Raw genomic sequence first — 16,962 nt, 5'->3', positions numbered from 1 at the left:
TCTAATAGACTTCGACCTCGTCCCAATCAGGCGGCGAGGCTACCACACCCCGACTCCCCACCGTTGCCCGAGCCTTCAGACTTCAGATCCAACCCGAAAGTGGATTCGAACACGGGAAAGCCTTGCCTCGCCTGGTCCATGCAACGTGGCAGCTCTGCCCGGACTGGTCGCAGTGCAGCCAATCCCTGGCCGCCGTGGCTTGTCATCCGACCGTTCTCGAAGCAGCCCGGTTTGCCTCACTTTGCCGTCTGCATTTGTACGTAGTGTGTACAGAGTAGGGCTAAGTATATTATTATCATCACTCGTTAGTTCCTCCCTACTCAGGATACTGTATGTCAAATTGTCAATATTGCATGTCCACGCTACACATCCCTCCCGGCACGAAATGCTCCGACCGTGAGATGGCCGTCCGTCGTGGATTGAATCAGCTTTCCCCTTCCCTCTGGCTCTCTACCAGGACGGTCCTCCAAGCGGGACATCCGGTAACTATAAGGCCTCCTGCCTTACCCGGTGAACACTCGAATCTTCCGTCGAGCCAATGAGCCCGGAGTGATTCGTGGGATGCGCCGGAAAGAAGTCCTGCTCGATAGACTTTCTGGGTAAGGTCTATCTGGACCCGGTCGGGGGATGGGGGATCTGGAGGTGCCGCGTTGAAACTTGAAACTCTGGCAGATGTGGAGAGCAGGAGTCCCTTCTAGACCGAGACATTCCTCCTCCGTGAGCCTTGTCTGGTCTCAGACTCTCAGTCTGGGTCTCTGAGACTCTGACAGTCTCTCGCCTCGACTGTTAAGTCTAAGTCTAACCTTCATTCTCAGTCTTGTTTTTCTGTTGCCGTTTCCGGACGGTTCTGGTCTGGATTCTTTTGCTTCGACGCGAAGTAAAAATAAGATAAACCCTCCACGCTGGTCTGGTCGTAGTTAAACGCACCGCATGGCAACCTACACCGTAAACAAACACCAAAGTCAAGGACCCAGATGGTAACACCTCTGGTGGTGGAGCACGTGAAGTCCTCCAGTCAGTATGGTGTACGGAGTAGTCAGGGCAGTGAGCTGGCATCCTAGCCCGGTACAACAAACTACCGACTACAGAAGTTTGTCTGATGGACAGATTTCCTCCGGGGTCTGTACTGTGTACTGGCTACCTAGTCCGGTACCACTTGCATCTTGTTCTCTCTTCTGGCTAAAGATGAGGTGGACGGGCCAGGTTGCACTGGGAAGATGCCAAACCGACTAGACAGGATGATTGATGATGATCAGCGATTGATTGTCCGATCAAAAAGGAGTCAGAGAGGGCCGGAGAAAGTGGGTCACTATCGATCCAGCCTCATTTCCCGTCAAAAAAAAAAAAAGTCGAAATTCTCCTAGACCAACGGAGCAAGGAGGCTGGAAGGTTGACCAGACCGGGATCAGGCTTGTTCAATCAACGCTGAACCGCCCAATCCGAGGCCGTCTAGGCGGATTTATCTTCCATGGACCTCGTCGCAGTGAGCCAATGACATAAGGGGGCAACCATGATGCAGTGTGAGTGGGGCTGGTTCTGCCCTCCTGGCCAGTCAATTCCTTTGCCCGCCCATCTGCACCCGACCGACCTGTCACACAGACTCCCACACCGCCTCCCTGCTCGCGCCCTCCCCCTTCCCCACTCGGAGTGAACAGGCAACGAACGGCAATGAACGGCACCGACGTAAAGAGTTGTCGCCATCTCCAGGCAGCAAATCATGCGCGGATGGGGGGTTTGTCGGTGCGCACCACTTCGCTTTGCCTTCTTTGCCCGTCGGCATCATCCCTCCTCCACCAGGCTAAACTCTTTATTATTATCATCCAATTTGATCCCAACTCCTACTTCCTCCTATTGACGATGGATAAACTCGGAGGTTTACTGCCACTGACCGTTGCCCATTCATCATGGGATCGATCCATAGGGTTGACAGTCGCCAGGAATGGGGCCAGAGTCGATCAATGAAAGGAAAAAGAAAGTTCGAGTCCTAGACCTCCCTCTCATTCCTATTATTTCCATCGCCTCCGGTACAACCACGGCGGCCAGTGCCGTTGCCATCTGGTCATTGCTCTGCGTTAGTCATCGTGGTCTCCCTTGTGACCGTCATCACTGCGTTTGTTGTTTTCTTTTTTTGTCCTTCCTTTTTTCTTTTCTTTTTTTTATTATCATCTCCCGTAGAGTTCTCTCCACGCACCCGTGCCCAGTTGACTCATCCGGGTGCAAGAGGCGGTTTGCCCGTTGCTCCATCGGTACCAGACTTTCCACCCTCGCCAGTTCCCTGACTGACGGACCTCAGTCTCTCTGAGATTTGTTGAGAGTGAGACTGGAGACTGAGAGGGTCCCGACCTGGTCGGTGGAGTTGGTCAGTTCCCCTCTTTTCCTATTTGTAGCTGGGCCCTAAACCAGTCTAAGCATCATACATCTTTAGTCCGGTGGGGTCGCCCCTCCTGCCGTCTCCACCTGCCTTCCAATCAGATTCCCGGGGGACGGCGGTGCATGCTTAACATGTAACGGGGGGGTGGGCAAGTTACATGGGTTTGAGCCTTTGAGGGGGAAGAGTCTGAGAGAGCAGGAAGCGCCTGCGACAGGATGATTGCGACTTTTTCTTTTTCGGGATTCCTGATGTCTGAAATCTGATTCGAATGGATTCGCTGATGACCCTCTTCTGAGGTAATTCCCTTGGCCCTTTAGTCGGTTTCTGTCTAGACTAAATCACGAAAGGCGAGGGTTGGCCACCACCAAATCTTCTGACCACGAGTGGTTTAGACTGCCCCCGGGACTATTCTTCTTAGTGAGTAGCAGTGGCTATTATTATTATTAAATCATTTATTTTTATTTCCCTTCTGCTTTTTTTTTTTTTTGGTTTTTGGGGGGGAGGGAAATTAGTTCTGGTCCCCCTTTGCCATCCCATCCCATCCTCTCCCTGATCCGTCTATCTTCGCCATCTGGTGAACCTACTTATTATTCCCTTCCCATAATATCCTCTCGCTCTTCTCTCCTCTCCTCCTTCCCTTCTCCTAGTTCGTTCGTGCTCGTGTTCTTTTTTTCTTTCTATTATTTCCTTATTGATTTCCTTGCCATCCATCACATTCGATCTTCCTGTTTTTTACTGGTGTTTTATTTTCCCTCCTATTTTAATTTCCTTCCTTTTCCCTTTTCGATCTATTTACTATTTCTTCTTCTGTTGTTATAGTTCGTTTTCTTTTTGGGACTTCTGGACATATATCATTTTACACCTCCCGCTTCCCCCCCCCAATAATACTCTGGATATTTCCTCCCCCCTCTGCCCCCATTTCTGTCCGATCGATCTATCCGCTTTGGACACATCTCTACACATATCTGCATAACAACCGACATACAAAAAGGATCTCCCATCTCCACCGACAAACTTGCAACCCATCCCGACCGGTCGGATTTTAACCTCCTTGGATTCCCGATTGTGGTGTCCTTGTTGCTTGTTGCTCGCCTGTCTGTGCAACCGTCTGAATCATCATCGCCAACGAACTTGGACCAGTCCTGAGGATTTGATTACTTGATTTCTGTCCGCTCACAACAACTCCATTCCTTCAATGGCTCCTTGACTTCCAGGCGACTACTTCTCTCCTTTGGTGCTATATATGACCGCCTGCTGGTTAATTTGGATGACTTGACCCTCCTATTGATTCCATCCCGGATTTGGACCCTATTATTTTTACTCCCAGGAATTCTTCCAGAGGTCCCTCGATCTCTAATCGACCACCTGTCCCGGCGTGGACGTTCCCTCTGGATTACCTTGTGTCTTTGAACATCAGTTCCATCTTATCCTCCCTAGAAAGAAAGGGAATAAGATCTAAGAAAAAAAAAAAAAAAAACCAAAACAAACCATCCCTTGAGTTTTACCACCGCTTCTACATCTCATCATGCTTCCTCCCTCTCCCCCGGTAGGCATATATCCTCATATGCTACCGACTCCTCCCCCTTCTCCCCCTATCGCCCGCTGTTATGCCCCGGAAGACCGTTTGGGATTGCTCCTGGCCAACCGGCTGGAGTTGACTAGTGTCTTGGGAGTCGGCGCCTATGGCGTCGTCTACACGGCCGTCGACATTCATACCAATGTCCTGTATGCTGTCAAGGCCCTCAACAAGACCGGACTGGACCACCGACAGCTCAAGTACCAGCAACGGGAGATCAAATTGCATCACTTGGCCAGCCAACACCCCAACGTGGTTTCCCTAGTCCGCATCATGGATTCCCTCGACTGCACCTACGTGGTCATTGAGTTTTGTCCCGAGGGTGATCTGTTCTCCAGCATCACCGAGAAGGGCAACTTCATCGGCAACGACCCCTTGGTCAAGCGCGTATTTCTCCAAATCCTGGATGCCGTCCACTTCTGTCATTCCGTCGGAATCTATCACCGGGACCTCAAGCCGGAGAACATCTTGGTAACGGACCAGGGATTGACGGTCAAACTTGCTGACTTTGGCCTTGCTACTGCGGACCCTTTTACCTCGGATTTTGGCTGCGGATCTACGTTCTACATGTCACCAGGTATGCTCCCTATCTTCTCTTGTACACTTTTTTTTTTTTTGAGTCCGATCATGCTAATCCTCGGACCTCTTCAAAGAATGTCAACAACCAAATCCACGACCCATGTCCTGGTACGAAAGCGCACCCAACGACGTCTGGAGTCTGGGTGTTATCCTCGTCAACCTCATGTGCGGTCGTAACCCCTGGAAGCGTGCCTCCATCGAGGACTCCACCTTCCGGGCTTATCTCAAGGATCCCATGTTCCTCAAGTCCATTCTTCCCCTGTCCGATGAGATGATCTGTATACTGAGCCGCATCTTCGAATGCGACCCTAGGAAGAGGATCACCATTCCCGAGCTTCGCAACTTGATCTTGGACTGCCCTCAGTTCACGATGAACCCCGTGACCCCGTGGACCTCCGTCGACGGATCTCTTCCGGGAGACTACGTGAACCACGCTCAGGTCCCGGAACAAGTCCCGGTGAATGTCTACAACACTTCTTCCTCTTCCTCGTCAGCTTCCTCGTCGCACTACTCGGATTCGCTGGAATCCGCCGTCTCGGATGCTTCTTCGTTCACCGAAGGGTACACGGACTTGGACAGCGTGTCGTCGATGTCTTCGGTTGGACTGGATCCCGAGGTTGACTGCAAAGATGATTTCCCGCAGGCGGACTCCGTCGCATGCAGTGACCTTTCTGAGCCTCTCGTCGTGCCATCCTTCACCATTCCCATCCCCGTGTGTTAAGAGGCTGGAAAGCCTCCGCACCCTGAACATTCAAAAGCAAAAAGAAACAAAAAACACACATCCCCTTTTATACATACCCCAACACATTTAACGCAGGTTTACGACTACACGCCATTGATTTCAATTTGTCCCTCGGATCCCTTTGGATCCTCTCGGGATATTTTCGATTCTTTCTGGACTCCACCTTGCATTTCCCGAAGCGACTGTATTATTTCCACAGAGCGAAACGCCTTGGAGACCGGGTTACCTTCTGCACATACGTCTAATTTCTTTTTTTTTATTGTCTGGACCGTTTTTTTTCCGGATTCGAGGATAATTCCCCTCGCCTTTTTCGATGGATGGATTGCCCTTCTTGGACTTGGTTTCTTTGTTTATATCTCTTATACCTCTTTGCCAGCCAGTGTGCTGCCAACAGAAACCGTGGAATATGTTTTAGTATCTAATATGTTACCATTGGGCGGAATTCTGTGGGATTTCTTTTATTACGGATTACGGATATCTCTGTTGCGATTTTCTTGATGAAATGGGTGATTTGATTTTGCAGGGTGTTTACTGGCGTCGGATTGAAGGGATTGAAAGAAGAAAAGAAATACCCCCAAGAAAGCATTGTTTATTTGATTTGATTTGATTTCCTGCATGGAGTTGTTGGCATGGACATTCGTTCTGATATCACGCCTTACACCGAGGTGTTTTTTCATTTTTGTTCTTCCTATACCTGATTCTTTTTCTTTTCGTCTTTTTACTTCCTATTCTTATTATCTTTGATCATTTCTCTTCTCTCTTCTCATCTTTCTATAATTTGTTGATAAGATACGTGACGCCGGAGTTATTTTTTTTTTACATGCTCCTTGTCAGAAGTTCTGGACACTGTACGTTTCAGTTCAGCTCCATCGTCCAATTTTTCGGCCCGGAGAAGGAATCGTCACTCTGTCTTGGGGTCTGGTCCATTCAGGAAACGTTGCAAGACTTGCAGGGAAACCGCACAAAATCTAAAACACGAACAAAAGCTAACCGCCTCATGATTTGTGATTTGTGATACGATGATATAAATAGAGATGTGACGATTGTCCAAACTGCCACGGAAACCGTGCGAGTATCAGGTAAACAGGGCGGCGGTTAGCTGCGACCGTTGGTGTTTGACATAGCTTACTTTTGGCCTTTTTTTGGCCTCCTTGCTGTCTACCTACGTCTAGACTGCTGTCCCGTTGACAGGGCGCTTAGTCGCATGCATGAGGACAGGAGAGGACTTGAACAGGGAAACTGTTCGGTTCGGTTTGATTCTATAAATGGAACAGACCATTGATATTGATTCATATCAATTCCATTCAATCTTAGACCTACTTGATTGCTCTCTCTCTCTCTCTTGCTGTCTCACTTACTGCTGTCTGCTTCACAACTAACCCCACAGCCCAGCCCAGCCCAGTCCATACAGAACAGAACACAACACCAATGTACAAAAGTCCAAGAAATACAGCTATAACAAAAAAAGCCAAACTAAGTATTCCTCCCCCCCGTCACCCGAATCGTCTCCCCCGTAACATACGCAAATAACGGACTCGCCACCGCCAACACCGACCTCGCCGCCTCAGCAGGACTACCAGGTCTCCCCAGCGGAATATCCGGATACTGCGGTGCTTTTGCTGCTGCTGCTGCCGCCTGACCCTTCCGACTCTCGAGCTGCTTGCCCGGAATCCCCAGTGCCACCTTCGTGCCGTCCGGCGTGGTGATGAACGCCCCGTCTTCCTTTGCGGCGGTTAGTCGCGTCGTGATGTGGCCGAAGGCAATGGTGTTGGCGCGGACGCCGAATGCCGGACCCCATTCTTTTGTGATCGTTTTGGTGAGGCCCACGAGGCCGGCTTTGGCGAGGGCGTAGTTTGCTTGGCCTCTGTATATCATGGGGTCGAGTTAGTATGGTGGAGTGTAGGATGGTAAGGATGTAGTGTAGGAAGTATATCACATAGAATGAATAGGATGATTATCCATATCCATATCGTATCCATAGACATAGACAGAGAAGTTGATATCCATCTCGTAAAACAACAGAGTAGGTAGGGTAGGGCAGGGAAAAAGAAAAAGGAAGAACATACGCATTCCCATGCAACCCACTCGTACTACTAATATTGATAATGCAGCGCGGCTCCCCATCCTTCACGCGGAAGTACTTCGCCGCGGCCCGCACCAGCTTAAACGGCGCCGTGTTGTGAATCGCAAGCATCGTGTCCCATTGCTTATCGGTGATCTATCCCCAGATATTCTGTTAGTTGATTCATCTCTAACCACGTATGTATACGTGTGTATACACACACACACAACTAGCCCCAACCCAGAAAGCAAAGAAAGGAAAGGAATGTAGAAAGGGAAATAAATACCTTATGAATCACCCCATCCCACGTAAACCCCGCATTATTCACAATAACATGGATCTTCCCACCCCCGAACTCCGCGGCCTTCTGGACCAGCGTCTCAATGTAGCTGTCGTCTAGGATATCACCAACAACGGCGAGCGCGCGGTCCGCGCCAGCAGAGTTGATGGCGGTGGCGGTTTGGGTTGCTTTTTCTGTTCTAGTTCTTAGCATCTCTTTCTCTCTCTCTCTCTCTCTCTCTCTCTATGGTAGGGAGAGTAAGGGAAGGAAGAGGGGACATACCCTGATCCACATCAGCAATAATCACCTTGGCGCCTTCGTTCGCGAACAATGTCGCCGTCTCAGCGCCAATGCCTTGTCCGCCGCCGGTGATGATGGCCACTTGGTTGGCGAGGAGGCCCCGGGGGTAGGTGAGGTGGGAGGTGAGTTGGGAGAGACGGGATGTCATTTTCCTTTCTTATTTTGACTTACAAGTTTAGCTGATGGGTAGGTTTGTGATTGATGGTCTGGTCTGTTTTTTACGGGGTTGCGTTTTCTGTATGGAAGGGGTTGAGGTTGAGGTTGAGAAGGGGATGGTTATAATGTCTATGTCTACAGTATAAGGAAGTGAGGAAGTGAGGAGGGGGCGGAATTGCCGAGGCCCGGGAAGCTGGACCGAGAAACGACGGGACCCGCTTTGTTTAGCTTCAACCGTACTCCGAAGTATCATCTGGTACTTGAATGAATAAACAAAAGAAAGTAAATTAAAGAGAAAATGATATATACGTTAAGTGAAGTACGTTAAGTAAATAAGTAAGTTAATGGCAATGACAACGGCAAATACATGGTATCATTCCCTGCAAAAAAGCCTCCACTGTCGTCTCATACCCCCGGATGATCTGCTGCAGCCAGCTATCTTCCAATCCCTCGCTGTTCCCGGACATGCTCATTTCAATGACCTCCTTGAGCAGACGCAGCACCTCCTGCGTCTGTTGCAGTCGCCCGTGCAGCAGGAATCGTCGCACGCGACGTGTCTCTTCAACCCCTAGCTCGTACTCGCCGTACCCGACGGGGAGAGGGCCCGTCACGGGCACCGTGCCCAGTGGTGGTGGCGGTGGTGGTGGGAGTCGGTCGACGCCGCCGGTCGTGAAATCATAGGATATCCAGTAGTCGAAGAGCTGCAGGGTGTAGTCCAGCGCGGACACCGACAGAAGCAGGCTGGTGTTGTCCTTGTGGCAGCTGGTGCACTGGAGGAACTCGCGGCACACCGCCAGTGCTGCCTGGATGGCTTGCAGGCTCTGGTCGAAGCGCAATTGCAGCGGATCGGCGACCATGTGCCGGAGACGGTTCGTGTGGAACCCAAGAGCCTCGCCGCATTCGCACGTCGGCTGGAAGGCGCTGGGGATGTGCACGGCGAGGGGGAAGCTCGTGAGGCCCTTGGTGATGAATTCCTTTTGTAGGAACGTCGGCGACATAGACGCATGCGCGGCGATGGGGTCGCTGCCCGACGGCGGCAGGGAATCGCCATACGATGACGCATACTCCATGTTGGCGGACTCGTTGAATGGCAGACATGAGTGCAGGGTGGTGTGCGCATCCTGGCTCCTAGGACTCTCTGATAGACTCTCGCGGCTTTCTGGTTCCCACGTCTATGGTTACAGTAATGTTAGGTTATTGGGGGTTAACTGTAGAAGGCGCGCAAAGAGCAGAGGGGGTAGTAGCACCTACCTTGTGGTCCATACTTCGGTCCATTCCATACCCCCCATACCGCTGCTCAATCACCTGGAGTCCCTTGTCTGTCGGTCCGCTATCAGGTCCCCGTAATACGGCCTTGCCCTCGGGGAGCTGGCCCAGTTTCCTCAATGTAGCCCGGTTCTTACTGCCTTTCGGCTTGCCCGACCGATTGGCAACTCGATATCGACACGACAGTCCGTGGCGGAGGCACCGGATACACGTGTCCTTCGCTCCCAAGTTACATTTCACCTTGGATTGTCGGCAGTTTTCGCACGCGGCTCGCAGCTTGGGTGTGTCTCCTGTACTGCTCGGATTCTGATCGGTGTCGGAAAGCATCGCGTTGGAAGACAGCGTGGTTTTATTGCGGAGAGGAGAGCGGAAGGATGGTGAGAGGGAAAGAGAGGGAGATGGGAAGAGAGGAAGAGAGGGAAGGAGTCAGAAAAGGTACGGGGCTAGACTAGATCAAGGGTCTGTAGATGGTCTTGCGGTCAAAAAGAACCTTTCCTGCCCTGTAGAGTCGGTTCTCTCCCAAAACTAGGCGGCATGTACTTCGGTCCGGAAACGATATAATCACAATCAGAAAAATTGATAGCAACGATCGGCGCTAACATTGATGTCCCAAACCTAAGACTCTATATAACCTCCTATTCCCTCGCGGCGGCCTCATAATGCAACGCGAGCATAAACACGATTCGTATCTGGATTTGTGAATTGACGGGAACCGCATATGAAGTCAGCCGTTGTGAAACCCGACAAAATTTCATCTGATCCACCACGCATGGAGACGCCAGCAATCGTGGCCAGTAACCCTGCCTGCAGCTCCTCACAGGCAAGTCCAACTGACCCCCGAATCTTACTTGTCCAAAAAGGCAAATGCCAAATTGCTTGGCCCTTTGGCCCAAATGACCCCTGATAGGAGACAATAAGCGGGAGCCACTTTGCTGGTAATTTCCTCCACGGGGGAGGAGCCTGGGAGAATAAGCTTAGGTGCAACCATCACGACCTGGGCACTCGAGCAAATTGCATCAATCAACTTGCAAAATTCCAGAGTCGCCAATGCTGTCTGACGTAGCATCCAATGGCGAGAACCATTTAATTTTTTTTCTCCCAAGCGGCATGCAGGCCAGCACACCATGTGAGCTGTAACCGGTGCAAGAATGAATCTCTATTCGTCCTGATGAAGATCCCAATCGAGCGGTGAAGACTTTATCCTTTGGAGAAACCCTGCTCATGCTTCCAGAACCGAAAGCTGGTGGGCGTGTCTGGGTTTAATTTCCTTTCCTTTCTTTTTTTTTTTCTCTTCGAGTCACGCTTCCTTCCTCAAATAGAAATCTCGGCAATCGGAATCTCTCGAATACCTTGCTTTGCTCATCTCCCGATTTCTGACTTTCATCCCTTGCACGCATATCGTGATGTCAGCAACAGGAAGGGGAAAAGAAAGGGCGGACAGAAGGAAACCACAGAGTAAAAAAAAAAGCTGATCTCGTATCGTTGGGGGTCCGTCAGCATACCATCGCGCGAAGATTCTCATCTCACGAAGAAAAAACAAAAACCAGTTTTGCGCGACGGTTTGTTGACTGTCACAATGTAGCTCTCACCAAGCAACCACCCCCCTAATCGTACACCGCCCGTGTGATCTGGAGAGCCTTTCTTTCCCCCCTAATCCCGCTCGCCCCCCCCCCTCTGATTCGAACGAACCAGACCGTCGAGGTTCAAAGGAGACAACTGTCAGCCAACCCACTGTGTCTGTAATCAAACGCCCTCAACAGCCCGGTCAGGTGAGCCGCGGCGGCACATACCACCAACACATGAAAGATCTGATGTGAGCTGCCCCAAATGTCGAAGGTGCCGGGTCGCAACCGCTCTGGCACTCGAGCCGCATATATCCCAGCTCCTAGGACGTATAGAAAACCCTGGAGAAGGAGCCATCCTAGGCCAATCTGGTGCATCATTTGGTCCAGTCCATATAATTGTAACCCGTGGATCACGGGGAACACCGCTGACAGGCCCATACCGACAAACATGGCCGCGCGGAAAGGCCGCCACCGAGGAGTCCGGAACCAAGGAAGAATGGAAACAATGGCGCAGCCAAGACCCAGGGTGCAGATCATCGTCCAATACACCCGTTGCAAATCCGGCGCGCAGTAGAACCCAAAGTACACGCTAGGAACGAAGCTGCCCACGATCAGGCCTACGATCCCGACATAGTCGAAGGCATTGCCCACGCGGGCCACCAACGGTGAATGATTCGAAATGGTATGGTACGTTGCGGACATCCCCAAGCAGAACGCCGCTCCGGCAAAAAAGCATCCCAATGCCACGAGGTCCGCACGGGTCGCGGTTTCATACCGCGGCGCTAAAATGCGATGCAACCAGACGGCGGCCGGGACCGCCAACAGCGAGGGTAACAGGTGCGAGTAGATGTTCACCGTCTCATTGTGCAGATAGGCCAACGACTGCAGGGAGAGCAAGAATGAGAACGAGGCGGGCCGATATCCGGTATGGATGTGCTGGTTATCCTTCTGCCAATAAGGCAGATCGTCCCAGTGAAGAAGCTTTTTGATGACCTGAGGGGGCTTGCTCCCTAGGATAGTAGTAGGAGCTGCATCGTCCGCCGCTGGCTGGCTGACCGGATGACTCTCTGTGGGGCGACGCTGGCGAGTCGGCATATTGACCACCTGCAGTAGGGTACTTCTGAATTGACTGCTGCAGGAAAAGGGTAGGAAGGGAATTGGGAAAAGAGACGGTAGTATTTGTATGTAACTAGTACAGAAGTACTAGGCAGTAGTAGGGAGGTACCGGAAGCGCTGGCAAGTGGACCGAAGAGAGATAGATCGAACACTTGCGCAGGGTATCGGCAAAGGCAATAAAAATAACTCTCAGCGAGCAGTAGGGACCGAGGAGCGACTGCAGGAGAGAAAAATGACAGAGCAAAGCAGCCTCGGCCTCACCGGGAGGTTGATGGTGAAGTTGTTGAGGATCAACAGAGGAACTTCCTGTTGGGCCGGACAAACAGTGCAAACCCGTCGGGGAACCTCCCCTCTTTCTTCTCTCTCTCTCTCTTTCTTCTCTTTCCTTCCCTTCCTACACTCTCCCATTCCCACATGCAAAGAAACAATCGGACAAAGAATTGAACCATGACAGCTCGCCCCCAACACGCCAAATGGCCCGGTAGCCGCCTGAAACCCGTGCCCGTGTCGGACTCGCTGGAGTCGGTGGGGTTTGTGTCTAAAGGGGATCGCAAGTATGTCCGCTGTCCCCCGCGTGGCATGGATCCAGTCTCCACGATCCCCGCCTGACCACGTTGCCAGATTGCTAGATCACAAGGCCCAGAAGGATTACTATGCTAGGATTGTAGAACGGTATATGGCGTTCTGTGCTCGCCATGCTAAAGATCTGGATGCCGCATGGGCATCGCTTCCTACCAATGCGTCGGGTGACGCGACTAAGAATCCCCCGGCTTCTCTTGCGCCGTCCAGCTCCAAATCCTCCGGTCCTTCCCCGGCCTCGGAGTTGTCCACGCTGCTTCTCTCGCTTCGCAAGCTCCGAGAGGCCGTTCTGGCCACGGCATCCTCGGTCCCCGTGCCTTTCTCCCAACAGGTCCACACCTTCTCCATCAAACTGTCGATCCGAGCCAAGCATCCGCCCTCGTATTTCCCTTCCCTTCGCTACCTGCTGGATCATCTTCATTCCCCGTCGCATCCTCTACCCGAGTCCGAGTTGAAGGATCTCAATTCATATCTGATCCTGGACTTGGCTTGTCGGCAGGATGACCTGGTGGCTGCTTTCGAACAGCGCGCCCGAGCTCGTAGTCAATATGATTTTCAATCGCAAACCGTGGACCGCGTTCTAAGTGCCTTGGCCCATGATAATTGGGTGGTGTTCTGGCAGGTTCGGCAGGAAGTGGATTCCTCAATGCGAGCGGTGCTGGACTGGGCGGAGAACCGGATGAGGAGACACGCACTAAAAGCGGTGGGCCGGGCGTACCTCAGTGTGAGCGCGCAGTGGATCACCGAGGGCTGCACCGGAGATCCCAGCTGGACCTGGGAGAAGCTGGCAGAGACAGAGAAACTGGGGTGGCAGAAAGAAGGCGACAAAATTATCATTAGAAAGCCCAAACAGAAAACCGAAAAGAACCTGGTGCCAATCAAAGAGAATGCATCATAACGGGTCATGCGGAGCACGTTTATTCTTGCCCTTCTATTATTGATATATACCATACCATAGGCTGAGACTATGCGGCCGACAAACTTGCATAGACTTCATTGAGTTATCATCCTTCCGAGTTGGCTCACAACTTGAAATCCACATTCGGGCGATCCAAATTGATGTCACCAGTAACCGGTTGTTGAGCGACGGTGTCTACAAGCGTGGTCTTCAACTTATCAGCCTTGTCAGAACAAAGCTCGTAGACAGTCGACAAGTTGAACACCAAACTAGAGAAAGATTGATTCGTTTGAACCAAGGATTCTAAAACTTCCCGAGCCTGTGGCGAGTTAGCAATATCATCGCAGACGCCAAGATTATAGGATGAAAAACCTCATTCAATCTTCCGGTATACAGAAGACAGACTGCCATATTTTGCGAGATCATCGCCTCGTCGGGCCTTTTGGTCCCATTATCCAGAAGCGCTTTCCACTCAGATACCGCGTCGCCGTATCGTCCCTCAGCCATACTAAGAAGGGGTGTTAAGATGGCTCCCGTGTCGTCCGATTCTTGAGCAAGCTTCTGTGCGGCATCGAGATCGCCGATCAGAAGGAAAAGAAGCGCCTTTCTCAATTTGTAGAGTTCGCTTTCCGTCGGGGACGTTCGCAAGCTGTGCAACGATCTTCTGGCCGCGTTGAAATCTCCCATCTCGATCAGGGCATTCACGTTCCTGATGCCTAGATCCGACAACCTCTCCCTCCAGATTTGTCGTTCTTCTGGGGATATGTCCTGTCGCATGATTTCCCTCCGAGCTTCCAGGCCAATCTCGAAGAGTCCGCCGATGCCTCTGCGTGGGTCGCCAAAGCCGATACTTTGAAGTCGGACAGCCAGTACTCGTAGGGGCCATGGTACGATATGACGGGGATATGTCGGATGCTTCTGATCCGGCTCCGACGTCTCGGGCTGTGGGTCTGTGTAGTAGAATGTCGAGCTCAAATCCTCGAGAGCTTTGGATTCCTGCGCGGCAATGACAGGATTACCCGACAGCTCTAGGCACGCTAGGCGCGTGTAGAAAAGCGAAAATATGAGCTTGATGTTGGTAGCAGGGACTGAAGAGGAAGTCAAAATGGTTCCACTGAGGTAGGCTGCCAGCAGAAAATGACCCTCTGCTAGCAATTTCTCCAGCGTGCCGAGGGTTTGGGTCAAGGACTCATCCGACGCGGGCGCAACAAACTCCGCGCGCAATGCAGGCGGGATGTCGACCTGCGACAGGGAGTGATAGACATCATAGCGTAGAAGGTACGACAGATCCTTCACCGAGTCCGGGGGCAATTCATCTGGAACTAGCGGATCCAGGGCATTGAACGATTCCCCGGAGTAGTGGTCACCATGGTCGGTCATGCTTGGCTTCTGCGGCATGCCCGGGAGACTTAAGGGGCTTCGTTTTGTTAGCCTGATGCTTCCAGGCGCGAGTTGATGATGCACCGCTTACTCGTCCGGACCATCCAGAGGTCCTCTGGTGGAACTACGAGGTCGAGAAGCTGGAAGCGATCAGCCAAGACGTGAGGTGAATTGTGCCGATAGACTTACACCTTGAGATATTGCGGCTGTGGCTGTGAGTGTGGCCGGGACTGGGGGTTGTGGATTCCATGGTGGGATACAATGGAGGGGGAGATGGAGATGGATTAAGTAGTAGGGTAGTAGTAGTGTTAGAACTCCGGCAGACGGAGTACCTAGTACCTGAGCTCTGAGGCAACGCGGGTGCCTGGGGGATTCTGCCCGGGCGGTCAGGGGATCTGCCAGATCAGGCAAGCTGGCCCATTCGTGGCAACTGTCAATCTCTCTTTATATCCACTACTACTCACTACTACTTCCAACCCTATCCAGATCGCCCCAACGTCCTTCCTCCCTAGCCTAGCCTGCCACGATCGACTACCCTTGACTTTCAATAATACCTAAATCGCTTTCACTATCCGCCCGTCACCATGACTTTGGCTGAGGAATTCCGCTCGCGAAACTTCAGTATGATTTTCCCGTGTTTATCCTTTGTTTGTCGAGCCAAATGCAAGGGAAGCTGACCCCTACCTATCTAGGCATCTACGGACAATGGTTTGTGACCTACCTCCACCTCGCTCCCTTCCCTACCCCGTCATTTCTTTTCGATATTGCGCTTCTTTCGAACCGACCGTGAAGAAAATAAATGGCTGCCTGCGCCTCTCTGGCGGGTTGGCTTGGCGCCGTTTGGATCGACATGACCGGGTGGATTGGGGAACTACAACTGCGCATCGCGCCGGACGGAACGTTCAGGACCGGCTGTTATACTTCACTCAGGGTGTCATCTTTTGCGACTATGTCGGGCTGACTGGCTTTGCTTAGGACCGGAGTGGTGTGCATCGTGCTGTGCTTCGCTCTCGGAATCGCCAACATCTTCTCCTTCAATGCCGGACGCATCGTTTTTAGTATCATCTGCCTGTTCGTGCCCCGGAATATAGACTCGCATCCGATCGTTGGGGATACTGACCGCGCGTAGGGTGTCCGCCTTTATTATCATCTTCATCGAAGTGCCCTTCTTGCTACGAATCTGCCCTACCTCGGAAAAGTTCGACAACTTCATTCGTCGGTTTACCACCAATTGGATGCGCGCTGCGATGTATGCGATCATGAGTACGGTCCAGTGGCTCAGTCTTCTAACCGGCGCGTCGAGCTTGATCGCGGCGGCCGTGTTCCTCATCATTGCGGCTCTCTTCTACGCGCTGGCCGGCCTGAAGAGCCAGGAGTTCGTGGGCAGCAAGACATTGGGTGGCCAAGGTCTTGCGCAAATGATTGTTTAGGGCTATATGAAATCGAGAAGCGAGAGATTTATCCCCAACGCATATCTATCAGTCGGACCATCTTGCGGTTCCGCGCTAATAACCAGTCAAGCGAACGCTTGTTTGGCGCTGATCGAAGCATTTGAGGGATCTCCGAAAGAACCGAGAAGAAAGAAAAAAAAAAATTAAGGAAAATAGGTTTTTGAGTTGAGGGCGCTATGATTATGACCAATTGAAACTGATTCCGCTGCTATTGATGCTGCCGAAAGGCATTTTGTACTTCTATGCGTGCTAGGCGGAGGAAGGAACCTTGAGCAGAGAGTCGGACTTGGGTGTGAGCATGCAATGGTTTGTCTTTTGTTTTTGTTCTGTCTCGTGCGTGTCTTCTTTCTCCCCCTTGGCATGCTCTTTTTTCTGTTATGCACTAGATTTCTATGCTCTTATTTATCACTGTTATAGCCCTATCTGGCGAAATACCCTTAGCATCCTGGTGATGATGAATGAAGCCTATTATGGTATCAAAGATCATTGCGACTGTAGGACTCGTCCATGAAGGTTGTAGGACTTCTTCTGCCGAGTGTACTGCACTATCTATACGAAGTCCAACGCCCTCTAATGGTGCTTTCTTCCTGTATACCCGCAGATCCGCTGCAGCTTGTACTCCCAGGCCCGGATTCCGCCAC

General features: G+C 51.6%; 6 protein-coding genes across 6 annotated transcripts; 3 read left to right on the top strand and 3 right to left on the bottom strand.

The window, feature by feature from the left end:
* Positions 1-3,896: 3,896 nt before the first annotated feature.
* On the top strand, positions 3,897-5,247 carry KD926_001007 (serine/threonine-protein kinase; the record flags this gene model as incomplete). The annotated part of the gene is made up of 2 exons (XM_053096557.1): positions 3,897-4,524; positions 4,601-5,247. The coding sequence occupies 2 exons, from the start codon at positions 3,897-3,899 to the stop codon at positions 5,245-5,247; spliced, it is 1,275 nt and encodes a 424-aa protein (XP_052959387.1).
* Positions 5,248-6,741: 1,494 nt separating this feature from the next.
* On the bottom strand, positions 6,742-9,659 carry KD926_001006 (3-oxoacyl-reductase; the record flags this gene model as incomplete). The annotated part of the gene is made up of 6 exons (XM_053096556.1): positions 6,742-7,132; positions 7,335-7,486; positions 7,617-7,804; positions 7,893-8,062; positions 8,478-9,238; positions 9,318-9,659. 6 exons carry the CDS (start codon positions 9,657-9,659, stop codon positions 6,742-6,744), a joined length of 2,004 nt encoding a protein of 667 aa, XP_052959386.1.
* Positions 9,660-11,035: 1,376 nt separating this feature from the next.
* On the bottom strand, positions 11,036-11,992 carry KD926_001005 (hemolysin III family protein; the record flags this gene model as incomplete). Its single annotated transcript, XM_053096555.1, has 1 exon — positions 11,036-11,992. The coding sequence occupies one exon, from the start codon at positions 11,990-11,992 to the stop codon at positions 11,036-11,038; it is 957 nt and encodes a 318-aa protein (XP_052959385.1).
* A 468-nt stretch (positions 11,993-12,460) lies between these two features.
* KD926_001004 (uncharacterized protein) lies at positions 12,461-13,490 on the top strand (the record flags this gene model as incomplete). The annotated part of the gene is made up of 2 exons (XM_053096554.1): positions 12,461-12,567; positions 12,635-13,490. The coding sequence occupies 2 exons, from the start codon at positions 12,461-12,463 to the stop codon at positions 13,488-13,490; spliced, it is 963 nt and encodes a 320-aa protein (XP_052959384.1).
* Positions 13,491-13,614: 124 nt separating this feature from the next.
* On the bottom strand, positions 13,615-15,120 carry KD926_001003 (uncharacterized protein; the record flags this gene model as incomplete). The annotated part of the gene is made up of 4 exons (XM_053096553.1): positions 13,615-13,809; positions 13,863-14,907; positions 14,962-15,010; positions 15,060-15,120. The coding sequence occupies 4 exons, from the start codon at positions 15,118-15,120 to the stop codon at positions 13,615-13,617; spliced, it is 1,350 nt and encodes a 449-aa protein (XP_052959383.1).
* Positions 15,121-15,531: 411 nt separating this feature from the next.
* Positions 15,532-16,300, top strand: KD926_001002 (Tvp18 family protein; the record flags this gene model as incomplete). The annotated part of the gene is made up of 3 exons (XM_053096552.1): positions 15,532-15,578; positions 15,846-15,941; positions 16,000-16,300. 3 exons carry the CDS (start codon positions 15,532-15,534, stop codon positions 16,298-16,300), a joined length of 444 nt encoding a protein of 147 aa, XP_052959382.1.
* Between the last annotated feature and the right edge of the window lie 662 nt (positions 16,301-16,962).

This window comes from Aspergillus affinis, assembly GCF_023601865.1.
Source record: "Aspergillus affinis strain CMG 70 chromosome Unknown NODE_11_length_483380_cov_85_280398, whole genome shotgun sequence".
NCBI lineage: Eukaryota > Fungi > Ascomycota > Eurotiomycetes > Eurotiales > Aspergillaceae > Aspergillus > Aspergillus affinis.
Note: the sequence above shows the minus strand (reverse complement) of the source record. Positions and strands in the feature narration are given on the sequence as shown.